This window comes from Stigmatopora nigra, chromosome 4, assembly GCF_051989575.1.
Source record: "Stigmatopora nigra isolate UIUO_SnigA chromosome 4, RoL_Snig_1.1, whole genome shotgun sequence".
Lineage (NCBI taxonomy): Eukaryota > Metazoa > Chordata > Actinopteri > Syngnathiformes > Syngnathidae > Stigmatopora > Stigmatopora nigra.
In genome coordinates this window covers 13,442,824-13,466,015 of record NC_135511.1, presented here as the reverse complement: position 1 = coordinate 13,466,015, position 23,192 = coordinate 13,442,824, and the positions used below count along the sequence as shown (strand labels likewise).

At 38.0% G+C, this 23,192-nt stretch overlaps 2 protein-coding genes across 3 annotated transcripts; both read left to right on the top strand.

The window, feature by feature from the left end:
* Positions 1–652: 652 nt before the first annotated feature.
* LOC144195962 (NMDA receptor synaptonuclear signaling and neuronal migration factor-like) lies at positions 653–16,497 on the top strand. 2 transcript variants are annotated; one of them, XM_077715873.1, is made up of 16 exons: positions 653–933; positions 5,184–5,245; positions 5,480–6,202; positions 6,648–6,720; positions 7,278–7,283; positions 8,116–8,184; positions 9,385–9,437; positions 9,901–9,990; positions 10,636–10,763; positions 10,986–11,069; positions 11,156–11,189; positions 11,370–11,440; positions 11,729–11,808; positions 12,050–12,152; positions 13,427–13,502; positions 14,020–16,497. In XM_077715873.1, the coding sequence occupies exons 1-16, from the start codon at positions 824–826 to the stop codon at positions 14,115–14,117; spliced, it is 1,860 nt and encodes a 619-aa protein (XP_077571999.1). In that variant the 5' UTR covers positions 653–823; the 3' UTR covers positions 14,118–16,497. The 2 variants fall into 2 exon arrangements, with proteins under 2 accessions (XP_077571999.1, XP_077571998.1); XM_077715872.1 differs by lacking the exons at positions 7,278–7,283; positions 8,116–8,184.
* Positions 16,498–19,014: 2,517 nt separating this feature from the next.
* LOC144195125 (mRNA export factor GLE1-like) lies at positions 19,015–23,040 on the top strand. The gene is made up of 15 exons (XM_077714539.1): positions 19,015–19,199; positions 19,373–19,602; positions 19,706–19,850; positions 19,949–20,097; positions 20,178–20,238; positions 20,339–20,584; positions 20,694–20,913; positions 21,024–21,136; positions 21,226–21,438; positions 21,521–21,711; positions 21,792–21,921; positions 22,093–22,197; positions 22,298–22,380; positions 22,455–22,518; positions 22,714–23,040. Exons 1-15 carry the CDS (start codon positions 19,101–19,103, stop codon positions 22,780–22,782), a joined length of 2,118 nt encoding a protein of 705 aa, XP_077570665.1. The 5' UTR covers positions 19,015–19,100; the 3' UTR covers positions 22,783–23,040.
* Positions 23,041–23,192: the final 152 nt, after the last annotated feature.

Sequence of the window (23,192 nt, the reverse complement as noted above, 5' to 3'; positions counted from 1 at the left end):
TGTCTACTTTCTGGATCTGGGGATGGCGTTTTACCATACATTGAAATGTCAATGAAAGCATTATGGATGTGCAACCTTACCCAAATTAATTATTTAATAACAGCAGCAGCAAGCAACTTCTTGGAACTTTATATACTGAGTTACTTTTTTTCACTTGGAATTCTGTTGTGTACTGAATGTTGCGTTCTATATAACCATGACTAAAAAGTTCATATTTGGAATACTTTTCACAAATATTGCCCGTGTAGAAAGGGAATTTAAATGTGAAAGTTTGTCCATTCATTTTCTGTACTACCACTTATCCTCACTTGGGTTTCAGGGGGTGCTGGAGCCTATCCCAGTCAACTGTGTGCACAAGGAGACAGCCATGCACACATGATTTTAATCACGAATTGTAGATTCTCTATAATATGTGATGGAAATCATGTTATCTGAGATAAAAATGAAAAGTGCACCGGTTGATATTGGATTACTTTTTCGTTCCGTCAGGGAAGGAATAAAACTCGTAAATCAAGGCATGCCGTTGGTTTTGCATCCTCTTGACTTGCGCTTCTGTGCCCACGCCAAACCTGCGCACGTGTGTACGAGGTGGGCGGGTTCCTCGACCATATATGGTCTTCGCTTCCTTCTTTCCGTCGGATGAAGACGCATCTGATCATCGCGTCTCTCTCAGTTCGCATCTTAGCAGCTGCGGACTTTTGACGTCACTTCGTTGATCCAGGAAGAAAAGTCCAACTTTTAACTCATGGCTGGCTCATGATTTTCTTTGCCCCTTTTCAGTTATTCTTTGATCGGTTTCTTTTCTTTCGTTGCTCATTGTGGAATGGTCCGCGCTTTCTCCAAAGGTCGGGTCCACTTCAGCATGGGAACTGCGGCGTCCAAAAGGAAGAATCACAAGAGTGACGCTATATCTTCCGTGACCGCTAAAGTTCGGTGAGTCCTTTATAATATTATTCTTTATGTTTAACATAATGTGCAGGGCTTGAGTTTCATGTAGTATTCATTTATTTATTGATGCTTGAAATATATGACCTTAACTTCACTACTACTACTACTACTAATAATAATAATAGTTATCTTATTTTGTCTTAGATTTTGCAAAGTACAATGACCCTATTATTTTATTATATATACTAATAAAGAATTGCACCCTAACACACTATATATCAACAATCTTTTTTATCTGGATTATTGGAGCAGGCCACAGAAAGAACCAAATTACCTTTATAAATACAATTTAAAGTCACATTTTTGTTGTTGAAGTTTCATATAAATTATAGAAGTGTGCGACTTGGACTTTACTGACAAATAGAATGACCTTCAATTGATCTCGACATTAACTAATTGAGATGACATTTCTTATTGGGGGCGGCCCGGCTGGATGAGTGGTTAACGCGTCGGCCTCGCGGTGGGGGACCTGGGTCCAAATCCAGATCGGTCCACCTGTATGGATTTTGCATGTTTTCTCAGGGCTCCAGCACCCCGTGCGACCCTAGTGAAGATAAAGCGGTTCAGAAAAGGAGATAGAAAAAAATGAGATTTGTCATTGAAGTGAGGTAGACTGCAACAAAAGGTCATGGTGTCACATCCGTGTATACTCCCTTCCAAAGCTGTTTCTAATTCTTTTTGATTTTGTGGACACACAACCGACCTCAGGGGGCCTATGATGTGTTCTAGTGGCATTTGTTTGTGTTTGGAATCCGCACATGCATTTTCCCAGCACTTTTGATTATTATAAAATAACACAAGGATTTAACACTTAATATATAATGTAAATGCTGGAGAATCTGCCATACACGTTTTAAATATTTTCCCCACATTTTTTCTCCTTATACTTTTTTTTACAAGTCGACTTGTTTAGAAAGAACAGCTGTCACATTGACTCAAAGGCTGGAGGTTCAAATCCCGATGCTGACTGTCCACTGTCAAAGTGTCCTTGCGGAAGGCACCGAAGCCTAAAGTGCTCCTCGTGTGACTGGTAGAGCTGTGCATGGAAGCAACTGCCCTTTGATGCAAGTGCGTGTGAAAGGATGAATGTTAACCTCTGTAAAGTGCTTTGGGCACTGTGGTGATGGAGATAAAATACTATCTATGTAAGTGCACACATTTTACCATTTAGTCCATAGCAAATGACATGCCAACCATTTGTCAATTTAATCTTTCTAAATGGTTTATGGTCCACGTTGCTTCATTACGTTCAATACCACTTGCAGTAGATCAGCATTTTTCCACATAAATTTGTACATGGAGTGCTACACTGTCAATTATGCATGTTCTAATTTAAGTAAAATGTTCTGTTAAAATTAAGGTAGGGTCAAATACTAATGATAAAAGACTATGGAGCTCTGAAAGAAAAAGGTGAAGAAAAAACGAATGTTGAATGAAAAAGAAATTGCAATATTGACCGATTTTTATGTAACTTGTGTGAAGTATGTTTGTAAAGCACATTATTTTGGGGAAATTGAGGTCATTACTACTTCAGGTGCGCATACACACATTATCGCGTCACATTTACATCAAATGCCGACAGATGCCATTTATACTCCTGAGGCATCGGATAGCTATCTGATTCACATCCACATACAAACGAAGACCAGGTCAGATTTGGGGGAAAAAAAGTATTGGACTGCCCACATCGCATAGAAAAAAAAAACGATACTTGTTGCATACGTGCCCAGAAATCTGACCTGACCTGAATCCATTTGCCAAGTTTGTTACATGACATCATTAAGTTTAGTTAACAGCAGAGCGGAGAAAAGGATAACAAACTGTGTGAATTTAGGAATGCTGTACAGTTTAATTGGATGAAAGTAGAGCTCTTCCCCTAATACAAATGCAAAGTAGTATTCTTCATAAAAGCAACAAAAAATGCCTATCCTATCATACTACTACTTTACTCATCACTTCATCTCTTTGCTATAGCTCCCTAATGTTTTTCACCAGGAGGCATCCATACATGACTCTATTCAGCATATACATTTACTAACCTTTCTAGCGGGGAAGTAATGATGTGTACGTGTATGTGTGTGTGCCTCTTTGAACCTCTCCCAAGCAGATAATATAATCCCCTTTCTGGATCATTTCTTCTTCTATACCCTCTCTATACTTGTTTAATACACATTCCTATCTTATTTTGCCCATTATCATCCTACTTCCCACTCTGTGCTTACTTTCTATTTTGGTCTTATAGATGCTTGTCGTCGTATTTCTTGTGCTCCCTCCCCCCCTCCTTTATGTCACATGGCTGAAAACATGCAGTAGAAAAAAAATCCAAAAGCACATGGCAGAGCTGGTGATATAGTGCAGCTGCAATGAGCTAGTCAGCCACAACCGGACAGCTTCATCACACGATTATATCGATGGTATTTTTTCATTTTTATGTGTGCCTTTCACCATGGACTAAAAAGGATGGCAAATTCACAACCATGTGATTCAATTTTACGGAATAAGTAGTAAAGATGAGATTGTAGTTCAAACAGAGTTGACTACTGTATTTTTCATGGCTCATTTTACAAGATACAATAAAGAGATGAAGCCAAAGTAATTACTCTACAATGAATAATCCTATCATTTCCATTGGTATTTTTGGTATTCACATTTGAAAGCGTCCTGTGGAACAGCGAGAAGACAAAGTCAAAACTCTAAACATCACATGTCCTGGGCTGTAAGCATGTTGACATCACTCTCTTCGAGTGTAGTGTATAGATTTTTTTATAAGAAGTGCACTGAGTCATGCAGATAGATTAGGGATGATTGCATTTTCTTCCTCTTCCCCATCTCCTCCTCAATTCATCCAAGATGGGAGGGGACTTTCACAGGAAATGCCGCCACTGCACGTGCAGCCTCATATTTAATTACTTAGAGTGTCATAGTGAGAAGGCATATAGGCAGCATCAACACAGCTATTTCATTTGACTCAAGCCCCAGGAGATTTATCTTTGTAGTCTTTTAGTACAGTAGAAGTGTAACCTATTTATTTTTATGTCTGCCCTTCAATGCAACTATGCAAAAATCGACCTATAAATATCCCTCTTGTGTTGTCAGATGATTTTGTACATCTCTGGTTCTTTCCCCATTTGCAGCCATTGACCTCGACTGAATCCATGGTATGTAGGTTAACTAGACAGGCAAGATAAAAACAAATTGGGAATTAATTTTGAATCCCTGGGGGAACCTCCAACAAATTCCAAATAGAAAACATTAGAGTGAGCACATTGTCAAAATTTTAGTGGTGCAAATTAACTCGCATCTTCTTCACTTTAAGAAGTTCAATTTCTGTTTGTTTTGTTTGCATAAAGTAACAAAAACGCTTCATAGTATGCAGAAATGCGACATGCTTGCTGAGCAATGCAGTAATAAATATTTTAGCATGAATTTAGAACTCATGGCAGGCTGAGCATCAAATTTTCCAAGCTCAAGTGAAATACTTCAAATTCTCCCCATTCTTATAATTCCTCCATAACCTACGACAGCTCGGAGATGTATTCAAGGACAACTTGACATCCTAAACTTCCCCACGAGCTATAACAGCTGTTCATATTCGCAAGAGGAATCCTTTTGTGCACGATATAAAATTGGTGCCATTTAACAACTTTACAAATTGTTGCCAAGTCTTTAAATTGAGGACATTTTAAATGAAATACGGATGATCTTATGGTTACAACTGTTTCGCAATTTAAAATCTGGACCTGTACCACTCAAGCCAGAATAGAACTTGGTTTAAGTGTTTCTTTGTATACACGGTTGTTAAAAAAATCTGACATTGCAATCAAGGCCAAAGTCATTGTTAACATTTGGGAAATTCCTGCTAAACAGTAGAAAATAAACCCAAAGAATATGCAATAGAAGGTCCAAATGAATTTGATGTCCAGTATTTAAATAATTCAAGATTGGCGCCAGAAACAGACACAGCACATTGGTTTTATCATCATCAGTAGGGAGGCAATAAAAGTGAATGTTAATTTTTATGTCCTGGTAAAACAATGTTTAAACACAGCCTTTACTTGAATAGACTTAAAAAAAAAACATTTTTCAGTTAGAAAGCACTCTCCAACTGTTTGTTGTGGATTGTCATCTTGTTGATATCATGTAATTTTTCAATGTAAGGACATTTTGTTTTGTGTTAAATGATTTTTTTCATGTTTTGATTTTGTTCGTGTTTTCTGCTTATTTTGTCCTAACAGGGCAGCTAGAGCATTTGGAGATTACTTGTCCTCTACAAATTCCGAGAACCGCAACAGAGCAGGTAGGTAAAGTCATTTTGAATTTACCTAATTTTGACATGTCTCACATTGCACAAGTATGAAATAAACATTCATGCAACTCTATGAAGCATGTAATCCTGGAGCTATTTTCAAACCATTTTAGTTTGCAAATACAATGCATTTTGACAAAAATATCCACAAACTCCATTGTCTTCAAATTTTACTCGGAAAATGTCATCACAATTATCCCTTTCTCCACTTAATCTTATCTGTAGATCATCTGTTGTCTGGCCAAGGCTGTGACTCCCAAGACGTCAGTCAACACAAGCAAAATCTGCCACCACAGCCTCCCTCTTCTCCCATAACAAAGTCCCAAAAGACTGGGCAGTCCAAACCTAGTGGTCAGATCCAAGTCCAGCTTCGGGCTAACTCTCTCAAAGCCCAGGCACCGTCTAAACGTAGGCTCTCTACTGAACGCAGGCTCTCCACAGAAAATTCACCAAGTGCCAGAGACTGGCAAGGGAGTGTGTCAGCAAAACCAGCTCGGGTGTATACAATCACAAGAGAGGTAGGGATGACTCTGGGCCAAGACAGTGAGGAAAGCCTAGAGCTGGAAGTGCTGCAGGGAAGCAAGGTTGAGCCACTCTGCCACAACTCGTCTACCGTGGACCAGCAATCATCTGCCCCTACCCGTGGTAGCCAGTTCCGTAGCAGTCATCACCGTAGTAACCATTGCCATGCCCACCAGAAGCGTGGGGGTCCTTTGTCATCATCTCAGTCACTTCAAAGTTCCGACAGTGCCAGTAACATTCGAGACTGGGGCATGAGGAAAGGAAGTTCAAGGGGTGACAGCACTGGAGACTGCGTGGCTTGCATTCGTGCTCCCTGTCAAAGCCAACGCTCTTTAGATCTGGACATGTCATCAAGGGATGGGGGCAAGCAGCGTAAGAAATTGCAAAGGATGCACAGTGAGGATAAAACGTCTACCGATGACAAAGGTGAGGCATTAGAAATGATAAAAGGTCGCCAGAATTGTAGATAGACATCCTTACGGTTTATGTATAAAAAAATATTAGATTATCATAATGTGTATTTTAAAATTTGAAAATACTATAATTCTTTACAGCCAACACCTGCATTTTGTTTTAGTTGTTGCAGCAGCATAACCATTTTTTTTTCATCTGAGGTTATATTTTATGTATGTTCCACCACTGTCCCAATGTGAACTGACATAATCCACATCTCACACACGACATGCAGAAAGTGGTTAACCAAGACTGTGTGGATGATTAGATATACATGTTCAAGACAATATATTATGATATGCAGTAGATATGCTGCTTTAAATATGTTCAGAAACCGTTACTATTAGGAAAAAGATATGCCTATTGTATTGTTGAGCCTCATGCACTTGTGTAAAACTCCATTTCTTCTCCATTACAGAAGACAATTCTAACAGCTGGTTCCCCAAAGAGAATATGTTCAGCTTTCAGACAGCAACTACCACCATGCAGGCGTGAGTACAGCACAGAATCCCCATTTATTTTTCCTCCACAATTCTTTATCTGGTTCTTATCAATATGCTCTGTCCAAAGATAAAGCCAAACATTATAATCATTAAGTTAGTCTTTATCCTTGTTTTGTTTTATCGTCTTACTACTGTTCTGTTACTGTGTAGATATCTAAAGCAATAACTGCATCAAAAGTCCTATATATATAATTGATATATCTATATAAATAATTTATATATAATTTAAATGCAACACTGAACTCACTTAGTGTAACACATTTATTGTTCAGGTGTGCCTCGGGCAAGCCAGACTAAAAGGCTTTTACGCAATTTTACTCTATTTGTATTACATTTTGTATGTCGATTAGGAAGTTATGGTTATTGACATCACTTGTATAATTTTGTACGTTTCTAGAAACTAGATAATGCACCTGTAATCTTGATTATTGCAGTTAAACTAACATCTAGTATTCAGTATTTGTCTGACCATGCTGGTGGCTTGACTTTTATTCTGTTTTCTTCCACTCCTCCCCCGGTGGCGAATTTCCAAATCACGACTCTAGAATATCGTGAGTAACCACCTACACTCTGTGTATTTGGCTTCCAGTTTGTTTCTTTTCAAGTCAAGCAACACATCTTTTTTTTTCCTCTCCATCTTTTCCTCACGTGCTTCTGTGTTAGTCACTCTAGTGTGTTCTCATTAGTCACATTGTTTACCAGTCTGTGTATGACAATTAAAAAGCAAATGTGCCATCATAACATTTATTGTATAGACATGTATTTCTTGTCCTTCACAAGTCCATTAGTAATAGTTATGTGCTCTGTCATCAAGCAAGAGCAGGGTATATATTTATATTTGAGACACTATACCACGAGTATTATTATGGCTGACATATAAGTGCCATTTCTTTCAGATAGAATGACATCATTTATTAGCCAAGTCAATGAAAAGATTTACTTTCATTATGATTTGTCCATAACTCTTGTCAGTCAATCAAAAATAGTCAATCTAGTTTAAAAAAGCTCTTTTTCTTGAATACTAATGTCAAAATTCAGCATTTTAGTTACCAATATATCACTTTCTTTTCAGTTTTGTATTGTGTTCCTGGTGTGTGTGTGTGTGTGTGCACATACAGAACGCATATCTGTATTTTTTAATAACTTGTCCCGATCCCAGTCTACCTTTACCTGATACACCCCTCTTGAAATTTTACCTCAGCATAACTAGCTGGCTTTTTCCTCTCATTTATGCCGAACCCAACTAGAGTCAAAGGGCTTAGTCTGCTCAGTGTCTTGACGTTTTTTAACCTTTGGTTTCGATTGGGTTCAGACAATCAAACTTGTTCAGGGCCAGTTGAAATAGACTTTGAACCCCGACATAACATTTTGACATTCTGGCAGGGCTTTCCGGGGCATTGCCGAGAAAAAGAGACGGAAAAGAGAGCAGGATGCAGCCACCATGATTGAGAGGTACCATATCCTGGCTTAACTGTCGTGTCCTGTGTAGTGCCAAACCGTCTGTTAAATTGCACAGTGATGGAAGCATCCAAGATGAAAACAAAATCGTTTTCCCAAATTGTAATTGTTTTATCAATAGAATATGTACAGTGGAAATGGTGGTGTCTTTGGGTTGAAGTGTGTTATCGTTTTCTGTCTAGTAATGTTTTAGTTGATCTCATTTGCGTTTTCTCGTGAATTTGTTTGTCAAACAACAGGTTTTGGAATTGGTCACGGTCAACGGGATAGGCTCACGCTTTCATATACATATTCTAGAAAAATGTATAATGTCTCCAATAAATCGGTTTGTCTTTTTGGCAGAAAAACAAACAATAAAACACCCTCTAAGGATGTGTTTTAAAGGGACTCAGTACCTTGGTTGTCGCTGTCTGTTTGTGAGTGAGTGTGTCTATGTCAAGGAGTTGCCTTTAAATTGGTTCACACCAGAGACGTGAAAAAGACTACCTGTTGAGACTTGAAAATACACTCTGCTTCTAATAGAAAGGTGCTTCTCAGTCAGTGTGAATATGCAAGTTTTATTTCTTAATTTCCAAGGGTCAGGGTGAAGGTTTGGGCCAATATGTTGCACTTGCTTTGGCTTATGTTTGATTTGGTGTGTGGTTGTGGATTTATTTTTAAAAAATCTTGTCACTCCGTTATAAACTGACTGATGACGGATCAAACCTCCTCTTCTCTGAGTCATCCCGCTATTTTAGGCCGAGACTCCCGCAACCAGCACTAGAGTGCCTTTGACTATTTAGTCAAAAAGCTTGTCTGCCTAAGAATCAACAAATACTAGGACTTACACTTGCGGTCATGATGAATAATAAAGCACTTTCAGGCTCTACATTGTTCATTTTACAAACCTCGTAAGGCAGGCCCTTTGGTCCAGTTTTTTTTTTGCTTGTTTGAAAGATTAATTTTGGTGAAAAAAAAAGTTCACAGACATTGCAATCAGGATCTACATTCACATATTAAAGTACAGCTACAATAGGTCATTGTCATCGTGCCCTCATTTTTTTGTGGACGTATCAGCAGCTACATCATAATGCCTGATCATTACCTGTGCATTCAACTGTATTTTTTTATAAGTGTTTACAGTACATCTGTGTCATTGTTCACGCTGCATCTTGCTAATATACAGTATTTCCTGGTTTTCTGTTTCCACGATAGAAACTTTCGCAAACACCTTCGGATGGTGGGCAGCCGGAAAATCAAAGTTCAGAGTAAGTAATTAATGTAATTACGAGCTTGAATGGCTAAGTGGTGCAGAAATTTGACAATGAACTATTCCTGCCAGGGTTAAAACATTTATGAATTTAGATAAAACAAGAATAAAAAAATATGTTAATGCTCTTCAAAGGTACAATACCTGCTGCTGCATTCACAGTGCAAACACTGCAATGACCGTGCCCTGGTTTATCTTACAGTATTTTGGCAGCACTAGAACTCCATATTAAATCACTGCTGGGACAAAAGGACAAAAGTATATTACCTTTTTGACTGGTAATGTTCTTTGCATTAACTTACCAATGTCATACTCCATAAAAGTAAATCTTTCATCAATACGCAACAAAATGGATTACTATATAATGTTAGCCAAAAACAGACTGAGGATCTGAGCTCCTAATGCTCTCAAATGAGTGTGAAATTACTTGTGAATAACTGTCTTCTCCTTGTCATTATCAGCCTATGCTGAGCGGCGGGCCAAGAGTTTTAACCGTTCGTGGAGTGACCCCACCCCTGTCAAGCCTGACTCACTGCATGACTCCAGAGATGGTGAGTCAGCACCCTCTCCATCACACCCCCCAATAGGCTGGCAAAAAAACACTGTTATTGTTTGCTACATGCTCACACCACGAGAATATATTTAAATATTTCACAAGGACGATGAAAATGTTCTTACACAAATCCTGCAAGATACAGCCAGCTAACACTAAAAAAAAGGGCAAGGCTGTTTTATTTAAATGGAGCATAGATGCACAAGGGGTCTAATGTGCTTTACATAATTAATAGTTTATTTAAAATGCTGCCCAATGAACTAAACTTGACTCTCATGACATGTGCCTCTCTACTTTAAAACTTGATGCGGATTTTGTGAGCTTTCCTACAATATTGTTGCTACGGGGATGCTATCAAATGATGTGATTTATTATTATTACATCCCTAGTATATATATTTTTTCCAATTGGCATTTACTGCTTGCGTGAAAATAAAATGGTTGTCAATATTTATTGCACGTGTTTCATTTGAATTGCAGATCTTTACATCTCTATGAGGTTTTTGTAAACCCCATTCTTCCCAGAATCTGATTTCAGGTGTAGCAGCACTGGAAAATGATGCACGTACTCATTAATCCTGTGTGTGTTATCCTTTCATCTCAACCTTTGTTCACACACGTGTTTGTTTGTGCCTGTGAGCCAGGTGGCGATATCCAGACCTCGTCAGGCACCCTCAATGAAGGGTTGGACGAGGATGCTGACTGGGGAGATGAAAAAGAGATGGAGAGAGTAGCCTGCGAAGGAGATGACTTTATCCCACCTAAAATTATTGTAAGGATCATAAATCACTTCATTTAATATAGGGTTCATATTATTATCTGTGTTGGTGACCCTTGTGAGGATAAGCAGTTCAGAAAATGAATGAATAAATTAATATTCTACAATATATGATATCTTCTTTGTAAAATGCAGCCAGGACTAATGATTTCTCACTTTCTCTTAGTCTCTGCGTTTTATTTTATTTATCTATTTATTTATTTTTACCTCCCACAGCTTATATCCTCCAAGGTGCCAAAAGCTGAATATCTCCCTAACATAATTCGTAGAGATGACCCATCCATCATCCCGATCCTTTATGTGAGTAGAAGAAATAAATTAATTAATGATTTGCAATTTTCTGCTCATTTGTATTAAAAAAACTGTATATGATCCCCTTTGTTCAGGACCATGAACATGCTACATTTGACGAAATCCTTGGTGAGTATGACATGTACAAAGTTGAGAAAAATAAGGTGGCACATTTGCAGTGTTTGAGACGCAGTGATGATTCATTGTATGATACTGTCAAGGGACAGACTACGTATGTGTTTCATCATTCAAGTGGTGAAAATGACACCCCTCTCTCTCTCTCTTTCTCCCCCACACTTTGTCTCTCAGAGGAGATCAAGAAGAAGCTGACCGCCTACAGAAAAGGCTGTAAAATTTGGAACATGCTTATTTTCTGCCAGGTGAGTTTATAATTGGCAGTTATTCTGCCATATTGTGTTTGTTGTGGTTGTTACATATTTCCTGTAACATATACGCTTAAGTCACCATAGCTATGATAGGCCTATGAAATCAAATAACATATTTAGCAGCTCACTACCAAAAGGTTGTAGTATATTTTGTCCTTGTCAAAAAAAGTTGTAAATGGTTCCAAAAGAAAGTATTTGTTGTATTCTTCTCTTGGGTTGCATTAAAAATAATCATGTTAAACTGTCTCTATGGCATAAACATGGAAGTTTATCTTTCCATAGGGAGGACCAGGCCATCTGTATCTTTTGAAGAATAAAGTGGCCACTTTTGCCAAAGTGGAAAAGGAAGAAGATATGATCCAGTAGGTTTTTTTGCAATGTTTTTACCATTTCTAGATCAAAATATAAATTTAATCAGTGAAGCTAAATTTCTCTTATATGATCATTTTGTGACAACATCCCCTTTAAACACACTACCTTTCGGAAGTGCCTTTGTCCATTGAAATAATTTACAATCTCAAAGAACAGTTTGACAATACCCAACAATTTCCTCATATACTTTCAAACCCATTTTTGTTGATTTCATAACATCTCTCCTCTCAGGTTCTGGCGGCAGCTGGGCAGACTGATGAGTAAACTGAACCCTGAACCTAATCTTATCCACATTATGGGCTGCTATGTACTCGGGAGTGCAAATGGAGAAAAGGTAGTCAGCCTTGGAATGTTGTCTTTAGGACTCGCAATCATAGAACTCCTCCATGCAATTTGTTTACCTCTCAAGAAAAACACAACACCTAAAATATCCCGCCATGAGTGCTTGCATACACAGCATCCTTAGTCAGTCAGTGTAACTGTGAGTATGTACACATGATGAACATGTTAAATGCTGCCTTATGGTGTGAACAGCAGTGTGAAGAATATCAGTTGACAGGCAGCTTTTTAAGAGGCGGTCTAAATGGAATAATCAACCATAGATATTTCCTTAAAGCAGAGACCGTATATTTTATAGCCAATCTTTGTTTTAACTTTTTAAAAATATATTTTTAGATTTTACAAAAAGATTTTTGAATAAAAATATTGAAAAAAATGATTAAAAAATTTAAGAATATTGATTTTAAAGAGGAAAAATCCGGGAATTTAATATACATCTATGCTCTTTCATTTTAATTTATTCCTAAAATAAATTTAAATAGATTTGCTTTCCCGGGACACACAAAATGATGAGGGGGGCCAGATTTGGCCCCCGGGCCAACACTTTCACACCTGTGCACTAGACGAATGTAGTCAAAATGTACCTGTGCATCTTTGAAATCAGTGAAAAAACACTGAGTGAGGAAGTGCACTGATGTAAATGGTGACCTTTTTAGCACGTTGGCTTCCTGGTAACTGCTCTTATCCTGCTGTTAGGCTGCCGCCCAGCACACACAGGGGAGGACAACAAAAAAAAAAAGAGGAAGACTCTCTTTCACACAAAGATACAACACAGTACGGCATGACAGGAAAATAAACTCCTTCACGCCCACTCACTTCACATAAGGACTTGGTGACCTTTGTTGTTATTGCGTGCTACCACATTTGCTTAGAGACCTACCTCGTTCAGAGCCCGTGCTACAACCCTTCCACCCCCACACAGTCAAACGCACACTCGCAATATGCTCACACACATCACATAAGCACGTGCCCACACACAATCAAATGTTGTTTTATCCTCTCCACTTACAGATGTTGTGCAAATATTTGCATAGTATGAGTGCAAGTGTAAAGCTGTATTTTCTGCATAGAAACCAATCTCAATTTGTAAATTAATACATCTGTGATAGAAAACAAGGAAAAATTATGTTTATCCTTTGGCGTATTAACATTTTGAGATCCATCATCCTTAAATGGTTTGGATGGTATGTTTGAAAATGCATTCAATTTCATTTGTGTATGTTGTTTATGTCTAAAATGTAATTTTTCTGTCTCTCCCTTTTCTTACAGTTGATTCATACTCTGAAGAGACTGATGAGACCTTCCTCTGTTGAATTCAAATCCCCACTAGAGCTGTCTGCACAGGGTGAGATCACTTTACTCTCCCAAACAACCAGTTTATAAACTGTATGCATGCATCCATTTGTCATATTTTCTTCCCTATCTTGAGATCAACCATCAATCATTCACTCTTTATGACAAAAAACATTCCTTTACCACAGCACCATAGCAAACACATTTAAAATACACAAGCAGCGTATGTTAATCGATGGAATTCGTCCCTGTCAGCAAACCTTTTCACTATAAATCGCATCAAGTAAAGTGAGCTCACATCCTTGTGAATTGTGCTGCGCTGTTTGTGCATCCCTCATCTGTCATTTTCCTCCCGGGTCTTCATGCAATTCTAATTTATTTCCCAAAAGAACTATAAACCCATTAGTGTTTTCTCAAGCCAGGTCTGTTTAAGGAAATGATCATTGACCAGATTGTATTCAGCTGCATGATACTGTCATCAGTTCATATTTGCATGCCAATTTGCAAGCACAGCCTCAATAGTGATGTAGTGATGTAGTTCTACATTCTATTTTATTGTGTCTCTCCAGGTAAAGAAATGATTGAGACATACTTTAACTTCCGCTTATTTCGTCTGTGGAAAAGCCGTCAGCACTCCAAAATGCTGGACTATGATGACATGCTGTGACGTTCAAGTTCAATTTTCTGGCTTGAAGGCCAATTATCTCATACCTTAGCCTATGTGCTGTGAGGGAGGCTATGAAAAAGCCCTCGGAGTAGCACGCAGGTAGAGTGAGTCGTGGAAGCGGCACCAGCTCGCCTGGTATACAATGCTCTCTCTCTCTCCTGAAGTGAAAGTGGCTGAGTAGATATGGATGTACCGGTGTACCATCTCACCTCTAGAAATGTTACCTTCCTGCTAATCACTCAGAGAAACTAGGTCGGCGCAGACAGGAAAAAGGATGGAGGAAAATGACTTTTTATCTTTATTCTAAATGATAACTGCAGTTAGCTTTCTGAGTGTACGAAAAGGAGAACTTCAGTTCTTGAAGGTGAACGTATTGATTCACCTTCCTCCTTTCAGGAGGAAACTTGTTTCTTTCTTTGAAGCTCTCAAGAATAGACTTTGAGCATCTTTCGGCGAGAATTCTAAATAAAATAACATGTAGTCTTATTAACAAATTAGAGTTCTATTTAACAGTTTTCACTTGAAGAACTTTGCGTATGTCTTTTAGTAGAACTGACTGTTGTATTAACTCAGGATAAAGCCAGTGTTTGATATTAAGAATTGATGTAAATTCACTGTTCTTATCGCAACATTAGGTTGTGATTGAAGACAGGATTTTACTCCTCTCTGGTTTGGTAATGTGTTTGCAATACTTTTGGACCACAGACAGCTGTAGCCCTGTATTTTGTGTAGCATTACACAAATCTAGTACTATTTCACCCGCTGCAACAGCACAAGCCCAGTTTTACTGGAATTGTCATTGTGTGTTGAACCACTCTGCAGCACAGTACATAAGCAACTTAATATTAGTAGAACATCACACTGATATTTTTAACTGTTCTGGTGTAGAACAGGTTTTTCAGTGTTTTATTGTTATTATTATTTATACATTTATGATACTCTCAAAATGAAGACTATCTTCCTTGTTATTTACAATGTATTGAGAGCAATTATATGAAGTCAGCAAAGTTAAATTACCTCGGTGATTTGTATTCCCATTATTAAAGGGAGGCATCAGCTTGTGCTATTAGGGGAGGAGGTTCATTTATTTAACAGTTCTAAAGCAAATAAGTATAGTCATGCATCATTCATATTACATAATTTACATGGGAGAGATTTGATGATTTATCAAGCCGACATAATTCATTAAGATTATTCATTTGGGCAAGCTCAAAGTAGCACTGTTTTTGGAGAAACCATCTGGTTGCACTTAGGCTTGTAGCTAATTATGATCGTACTTGTTTTATTTACGGTGTACTGTACATATTTAATTGAATCTGTTTTACCAGGCAAAGCCTTGTGTACAGCTCAAATAGTTGTTCAAGTGCTATTTCAGGATTAAATATAATTGATTTATTTATTTAGAAAAATACAGTACAGTAAGGAAAAAAGTGCATTGATGTGTAGCAAAACTGGTATTATCAGACTTGGTGCTGTGTCAACTGAGGTCATTTATAGTATTTTGCATCATCTTCTAATATTTGTTCAATGGCAAATAAATCAAAACATAGGACTGAGTTCCCACAAAGTGTGTAAGTGTCCACAGCACAAACAGTAATTGTATTTTCTTCAAAAAAACATCCATACTGTCCACAACTGATTCTTTAAATAGCCAGTTGTGTTTTTCAAGTGATACACATGTTGAAGATAAAACTCACAAGTTGTTATTGTTCACTTGTTTTCCCAAAAAAATCTCATTTGTGACAACTGTACTTTAATGTCACTGCAGGTTTTTTTTTTGTTGAGTCAAAAATGTCCGTAAGAACATTTTAGCTGATTTGTGTACAAAATGTAATGTATACTGGCATCTTTTCTCCAATAGACAAGCAAAGTGTCATAAACCGTATGCACAATACTGCAGATTTCAATGTCAAGTGACACTGAGGACACAGTAGTAGATGAAAATGTAAATCAATTTGGCCTCACTCCAATAGAGCAATCTAGAGACTGACCTTTAAACACCTTTATCATATTATGCTTACATTAAAATAAACAAATACTTTGGTCGTGATATTACTAAGGGTATAGGAGATTGATTGTTAGTTATATTGAAAAATATGTAGGTTAAGGCACCCCTTTTTATTAAAAGGTGTGGGGACACAATAGGTAGGTATAGGTAGACACAGTATTGTGAATTGTTTGAATATTGATACTGGTTTGCAGAATATTGGTAGTTCAATTTAATATTCAGATTCCTATTTTGATTAGGTCGTCTATATATTGTATCTGAACTAGTAGCAAAGCAATAATGCATTGAGAAATGTATTTCTGGTGATTCCATGTGAAAGAAATAATTGTTTGGTTTTTAAACTTCTGGTCATTAAACTTACATTCAACAACATTTGTTGTGTTGTCTTGTCCATGAAGTGATAAGATTAATGCAGAAAAAGAGAGAAAAGTGGAAAAAAAATAAAATTTATCTTGCTATGGTATGCTCTTTTCACACATTTTTGAGCAACATGAAGTGTTGCAAATGTCTTGCTCTGTGATTATGCAGTGATAATGGTTTAACAAACAGTATAATTTTTTTAATCTGGAAAATTGTCCCAATGACAGCTACTTATTTCAATGTTACATTAGTTAAAATAGGTGCTATTAATGAGAAATTAATTATAGGGTTCTAAAAATATATTTGTTATATTCGTCATCTTATGTCTAGAATGTCAATATTCCGTGGCTACAATGCACTTTGAGAATTTAAATACTAATGCTTTAAATAAAATAACTAGCTAGAAAAGTTAATGTTATGTTCTATTAGCCCGATGTCAGGGCTCTCAATGTTTAACTGGAAATAGAATAGTTTTTCTTTTGTAGATGAACACACATTTATTTGAAGCCTAACGACCCAAAAAACGCTCCTGGGTCTTATTCTTCTTAGTCATCTGATATTGTTGTGCAGCAAATGATCAACACAGCGCTCAAAATATTCCTGACTACAGCAGTTTTACCAAGGTCATAATTACTTTCTAGACGAGCTTCATCCTCCTCCTTTCATCTGGCGTCTCAGCATCATTAACGCACTTCATCATTAATATCGACCTTTGTTTGACTTCTATATGATCATCAGCTGTTTACTGCCAACAAACTAGTATTTAAAATATAGCTGCAAAAAAAGTACTTGATCATTTCCAATTAATGTAATTTTAGGATTATATCTCACATCATAAAATTCCATGTAAAATTAAGATATCTTTCACTACATTGAACAGATAACTGATATTGGCTCATTCTTTTCACATTAAATCTTGTAACAATATCACCACAATATGAAAAACAATATTTCTGTATCGATCAATATAAACAATGTTACTTCCAGGCAAATCTTTTTTTAAATTGCATTTCTCTTGCTAGTAGTCATAAATCAGATTAAGATGCTGGCAATGTCTCAATTATCATCATCTATCTTTCAGAAATCATTTTGGCCAAACCCTTATTGGCCATATAATAAGAATGAGATATGTCACATGATTTTAAGTATCGCAAATAGACTATGACCTTTCACATTACAGCAATAATCAATCTGTACAATTCCTCCAACTATGTAGGATGTGCAGAACTAACCTAATGGTCATTGTTAACCACGAGTTAGTCCATTTCAACTTGTATTTTCCAATAAAAATGATTAATTATTCGATATTTAGTTGATTTGAAAGTTTTTTTTTTTTTAAGCTGCTTTCTCACAAGCTTAAATCATTTGGGTCGTTTAATTTAACCCACTCAATTTAAACACCTTCCCTTCGTACAACTTTTGTAAAGTGATAACTGATATACAAATAAAATCTTCCTAACTGAAAGGATCACATGGGAAAAACTAAAATGTACAATATATTCTTCTGTATGACCCGAATCCTTATTTGATTGCAACACCTTCCCACACTTTACATTGGCCAAAATTCTAGAAGCTGTTCATTTACATAAAAGAGCTCACATACAGGCTGAAGGCTTTCATAGAATACTGATGATGCTATTGTTAAGTAGGTCTTGTAGGGGATTGGGGTTGAATATAAAATTTACAATGGGACCTCATGATTGGCCCAAATCACTCCTAAATGTGCCCGTTCTCCATCTGCTTTCCCAAATGATATTTTGCACTCAATCCATCTCTGCACATCCACAATGACATTGGTATTCTCTTACTCCAGAAAGCCATGGATGTTTTGTCATTTACACATGAAATAGTGAAATAACCAGAAATGTTTCTTTGAAGTACAGAAGAATTGTTTTTCAGATGACCAATCAATATTGAAGGACCAATCAACTGAAGTGCCTGGTTAAAAATAGTGTCACCCTCAACACACAAGCAATCAATCCAAGCCAACATCTGACAGTTCACTTAGCTAGGGACCATGAGGTCATCTTCTGACAGCCCATCACTTTACATATAATTATTGATCCAAAAAAGGCTTGAACCACAACTGACCTTCATGCTCTATTTCCCTAACAGGACAGGACATGTACTTTGTTAAAGCATCAAGAGTATTAATTGTTTTGCCTGGTAAATTTTGATGTAGCAAATATCTAGAAAAGCCTGTGGGTAAAATATGGGAATGTACCTTTACAGTAATAAGATATATGTTGGAATGTATTTGGGATTCCACGAGTCATGAAATTAGAGGTAAAATGCATGTGTGCCAATTTGGTTTATATTTGAGAGAATAAAAACGTTTGGAATGGTTTAAAATAATTATTTTTAAATTACACATTTAAATAAGCACTAGACAAAACACAATAATTAAACAAATAACTCATCAACAGCCTATTTTGCCTTTCTACCTATACATACTCCTTTCCAGCAGGTGGCGGTAAGTCATTTAAACGCTAGTTTAAACGCTAATGAATCATACGAAGAAGACCTACAAAACCCTCGAAGAAGATTAACGGCTTAAAATCAACATTGCTCTGTTTACAATCTTTCTAACTTTATTTGAATTGCTTTCTCTCAAAATGCCCAGTGACAATCTGCGTTGGGAAACATTAGAGTTTCTAAAAAACTCGCCAAAGGCAAGGATCACATACGATCCATACTGGTCTGAGAGAGGTGAAGTAAGTGTCTTTTTTCCCTTTATTTTTTAGCTTAGTTTAGACTTTAGATCAACTGTTTTTCCTATCTCTGTATAATGATGATCATATCTGTATCCGGGGATTACAGGTTTATATTGGTACCGTTTAATAGTTTCTGGGTTTGTGTCTTTTCTAAGAGATTTTGTATTCCGTAGGACATTTTGGCAGGTTATCAAGAGACATTGAGCTTGTCATCGCAGTCTGGAATCATATTGGAACAACTCAACTCCAAAATAACACCAAATGTGGTCGGTTTGGGTTTCGGATCGGGTCAATCCAGTCCTGGTCTCACTGTTTCTAGTTCCCCTACTGGATTGAGTTGTGTTAGGACCAACACAACTAATGAAACACCATCATTGAAACTGGAGCAGGAACAGGCAAGTAAAAAAGTGCTAGGAAATGAAGTCATTATAGAATCATATTCTTTGACAATGTATTACATTTTTTCAAAGTGTATTTATTCCTTCCAAAATAATTTTTACCTATATTGAAAATGACCAGGACCCAGAAAATGTTGATGATGAAATCTGCAGTCCCCTGCCCTCGCCGACATTTTCCCTGCTTTCCCCCGAAGCCATGGCGAAGGCGGGACGTATTATCATGTTTGAAGAGGAGACATGTCAAAAGGCAAAGGTCTGAAGCCGACTATGTTTTCCCCCCTCAAAAATTAATTTGCAAGATATTTATTCTGATGCAGTTCTTATTTTGGGTGTTATTCGTGTGTGACGCAGACGGCGTTCGAAGATCGTCAGGAGCGGCAAGAGAAGCTGGTGATGGTAGTGGCGAGCACCGAGTCTGAGCAGCTAAAGCGCTTCGAGGAGTTACTGGAGCTGAAGCAAAGACAAGAGTACCAAAGCATGCGGGATATGATGGACAGAGAGTAAGAGTACTTGAGAAACGGTCAAACATGTGTGCCTGTTGTGCTTTTTTCAATATCTTCCTTAAATTCCTCAACTGCAGAACCAAAGAGAGCATTGGACGTCAAGAGAAGCTGAAGGAAGAACAGCGCCACAGATTAAAGGTATTCTCACAGTTTGACGATAAACCCAACCAAAGCATCTCCACTCGTCATTTAAATTAGAGAATAAATCTTCCCTGACGGTTTGTCGTCCTCACCTCAGATTCAGAATCTTCGCCTGAGAGAGGTGGAGCAACAACGTCTCAAGGAAGCGGAGATGGAGCGATTGCGGCTGGTTGAAGGCAAAGAGAGGCTACGGAACCTCAACTCTATTCAGGAGGAGATCCTGCAGCTCAATCAGCTACTGGAGCCCTCAACCCAGGGTCCTTCAGCAACTAATGGCAGCTACAGTACACGTGGGAACCAACTGTGTTCCCAGGTGTCAGAAGTTGTTCGAAAGACAGCAGATGTTAGTGTCCTTTTTCAGATTTTAACCTGAAAAAAAAACAGGCTTATTATGCCTTCCTCTTTTGGTTTCCCGTGTTCTAACAAGCTAAACAAATATTTTTTCGGCACAGGGACAGTATCCCAGCACGGAAGACATGAATGTGGCGGAGCGCTCCCTACATGAAATGAGGAATCTGATCCGCTTGATGCAAGAAGAGATAGCCAAAGCTCAGGAGGAAGAGAAGAAAAAAGAGTTGGAAGAGTCCAATAGAAAACAAGCAGAGTTGAAGACGCAACAGGAATCACAAAAGAAGGCAGAGCAGCTTGCCAAAGAGCGAGCAAAAAAGCAAGGTGAGAAAAAACACCACACAGCTGTGTAAGGAAAAATATTAAAATGAACTCAACCCGAAATATCACCCATGAGCAGAATGTTTAACACTCGTGTATTTGTCCATTGACAGGTCTGCGGAACAATGCAGACGAGACCACGTTAAAATGGTACAAGGAGTTGCAGGAGCATCTCTCCCAGTGTGCTCAGTCCGTTGAAGAACTCAAATCGTCAAAAGACGCCCAGGTTAGTTGGAGGAGTTCATTTCAGGACTGCGTCACTGTCTAAAAAAGCTATGTGATAAATCATCGATATTGACATTTCTGTTTACGTAGGCAAAGAGACTAAGGCTGGAGCTCCAGAAAGCAGCAATCATACCCATCAATCAAATCTCCACCAATTCAGGAATTCAGCTTCGAGAAATCTTTGAACAGCTCGACAAGCTGCTCTCCGGAGGGGCGATAGTGTCAGGGGGGAGATCTATTTGCTCCTCCCATCATCCACAAGGCTCGGATTTTGTTTTTTACAAAGTGGCCGAGAGGTTTGTGGTAAGTGGCAAGTCAGCAGACTAGTCTATTAGGAAGCCTGTGACATTGAGAAGATCACACTTTAAAATTTGTCTTCTTATAGAAACAAGGTGACGAAGCGGTATCTTCACATCATGAGTCGGCCTTCCCCATTGGCATGGCGGCCTCGGGTATCTGGCAACTTCACCCCCGATTCGGGAAACTCCTCCTGGGCCACCTCCACAAAAATTGTCCTTACGCGGTCCCTCATTATCCTCAAATGAAGCATGGCACTTCTGTGGAGGATTACCAGAGGTAGGTCTGCCACAAAACATTCATTTTGATGACATGGGCAAGAGATAGAATGTGAGTGCAGTCATGTGTTAACTCAACAGAACTCTTGGTTACCGTGTAACCGACGCTGGGGTTGAAGACCAAGACTGTTTCCTGAAAAGGATGTCCGGCATGATCCGCCTCTACGCTGCCATCATCCAACAGAGGTGGCCTTTCGACTCCAAACAAGGGGTAGGAACTGGTTAATTTGTCAAACATGTCTTTGTACTAACACTACATAGACTACAATTACATTGATATCAGGTGTTTTTTTAATTTTAGTTTGTTTCTGTTTAAAGTTGCTTGCATCTATTTTATCTAGGTGGATGCAGACATAGCATAACATTAATATTCATGTTTCAGTTGCCTGCTCACGGTCTGAGTAATGGCTGGCGGTGGTTGGCTCAGATGCTTAACATGGAGCCTATTGCAGACATTACTGCAACGCTACTGTTGGACTTTCTTGAGGTGAGTCCGACCGATTAAGAGTGCAATGATGAAAAGCAAAGCTGAGATCTGTACTTTGGACTATTACCACTTCTTGTATTCACACACTTGATTTATTCAGGTTTGCGGTCATGCTTTGTTAAAAAGCTACCAGGGACAGTTTTGGAAAATCTTTTTGCTTCTAAAAGAGCAATACTTACCCAGGTACTCACTCACACAAGTTGATAGTTGAGTTTATCTTCAGCTGCATTGTAAATATCATGTGAATTTCATTATAGAATTGAAGCCGTGACCAGCAGTGATCAGATGGGCTCGGTCTCCAGACTCAGAGTATTCATAGAGGTAAGAGACACAAGGCTCCAATTTATCTCCCCTTCTATGGCTGACTCTAAAGAGATTAGTTTAGTATAATTCAAAACGAGGAAAAAAAAATGGCAACAGCAAGTGACTGCGTACAACTCATTCTGATATGTCGCCAGACCATAAAGTTTGCCATTGAAGAAAGAGTAAATGTGATACTTTGTTGTGTCCACGCAGAAAGTGCTGCGAGAACGCCAGATTCGTCCCCCTAAGGGCGAACTATTGCCCATGTTCTGGAGGTCATGAGGTTGACATTGGATGAACCTGATTGTTTTAGAAGAGGGTGAAAGAGACAAAAAACAAAAACAAATGTCAAAGACACAATGTCACCTTTCACACGGTGTATGGATTTGCTATGCTCAGTTGTAGACATCCAACGCAAAGGAGATTACTTGAAAGTAATTAAATACAGTGCTTTCTTTTTCCCCCTGACCTTTCATCAATGGATTTTTCACCATCATTTTTTATAACATCAATCATGTAAAGACAGGTTATTTTTATACACTAAAGAAATACTATGAAACATTCATCAAGAAACAATACTGTGTAGCGTTTGGAATGTCTTAAAGTACATTAAATGTGCTTTTTTTTAAATACTGTTGACTTCATGTCGTTATTCCTGCAGAAATTTGTCTTATCCTCTTTTGTTGGCAAAC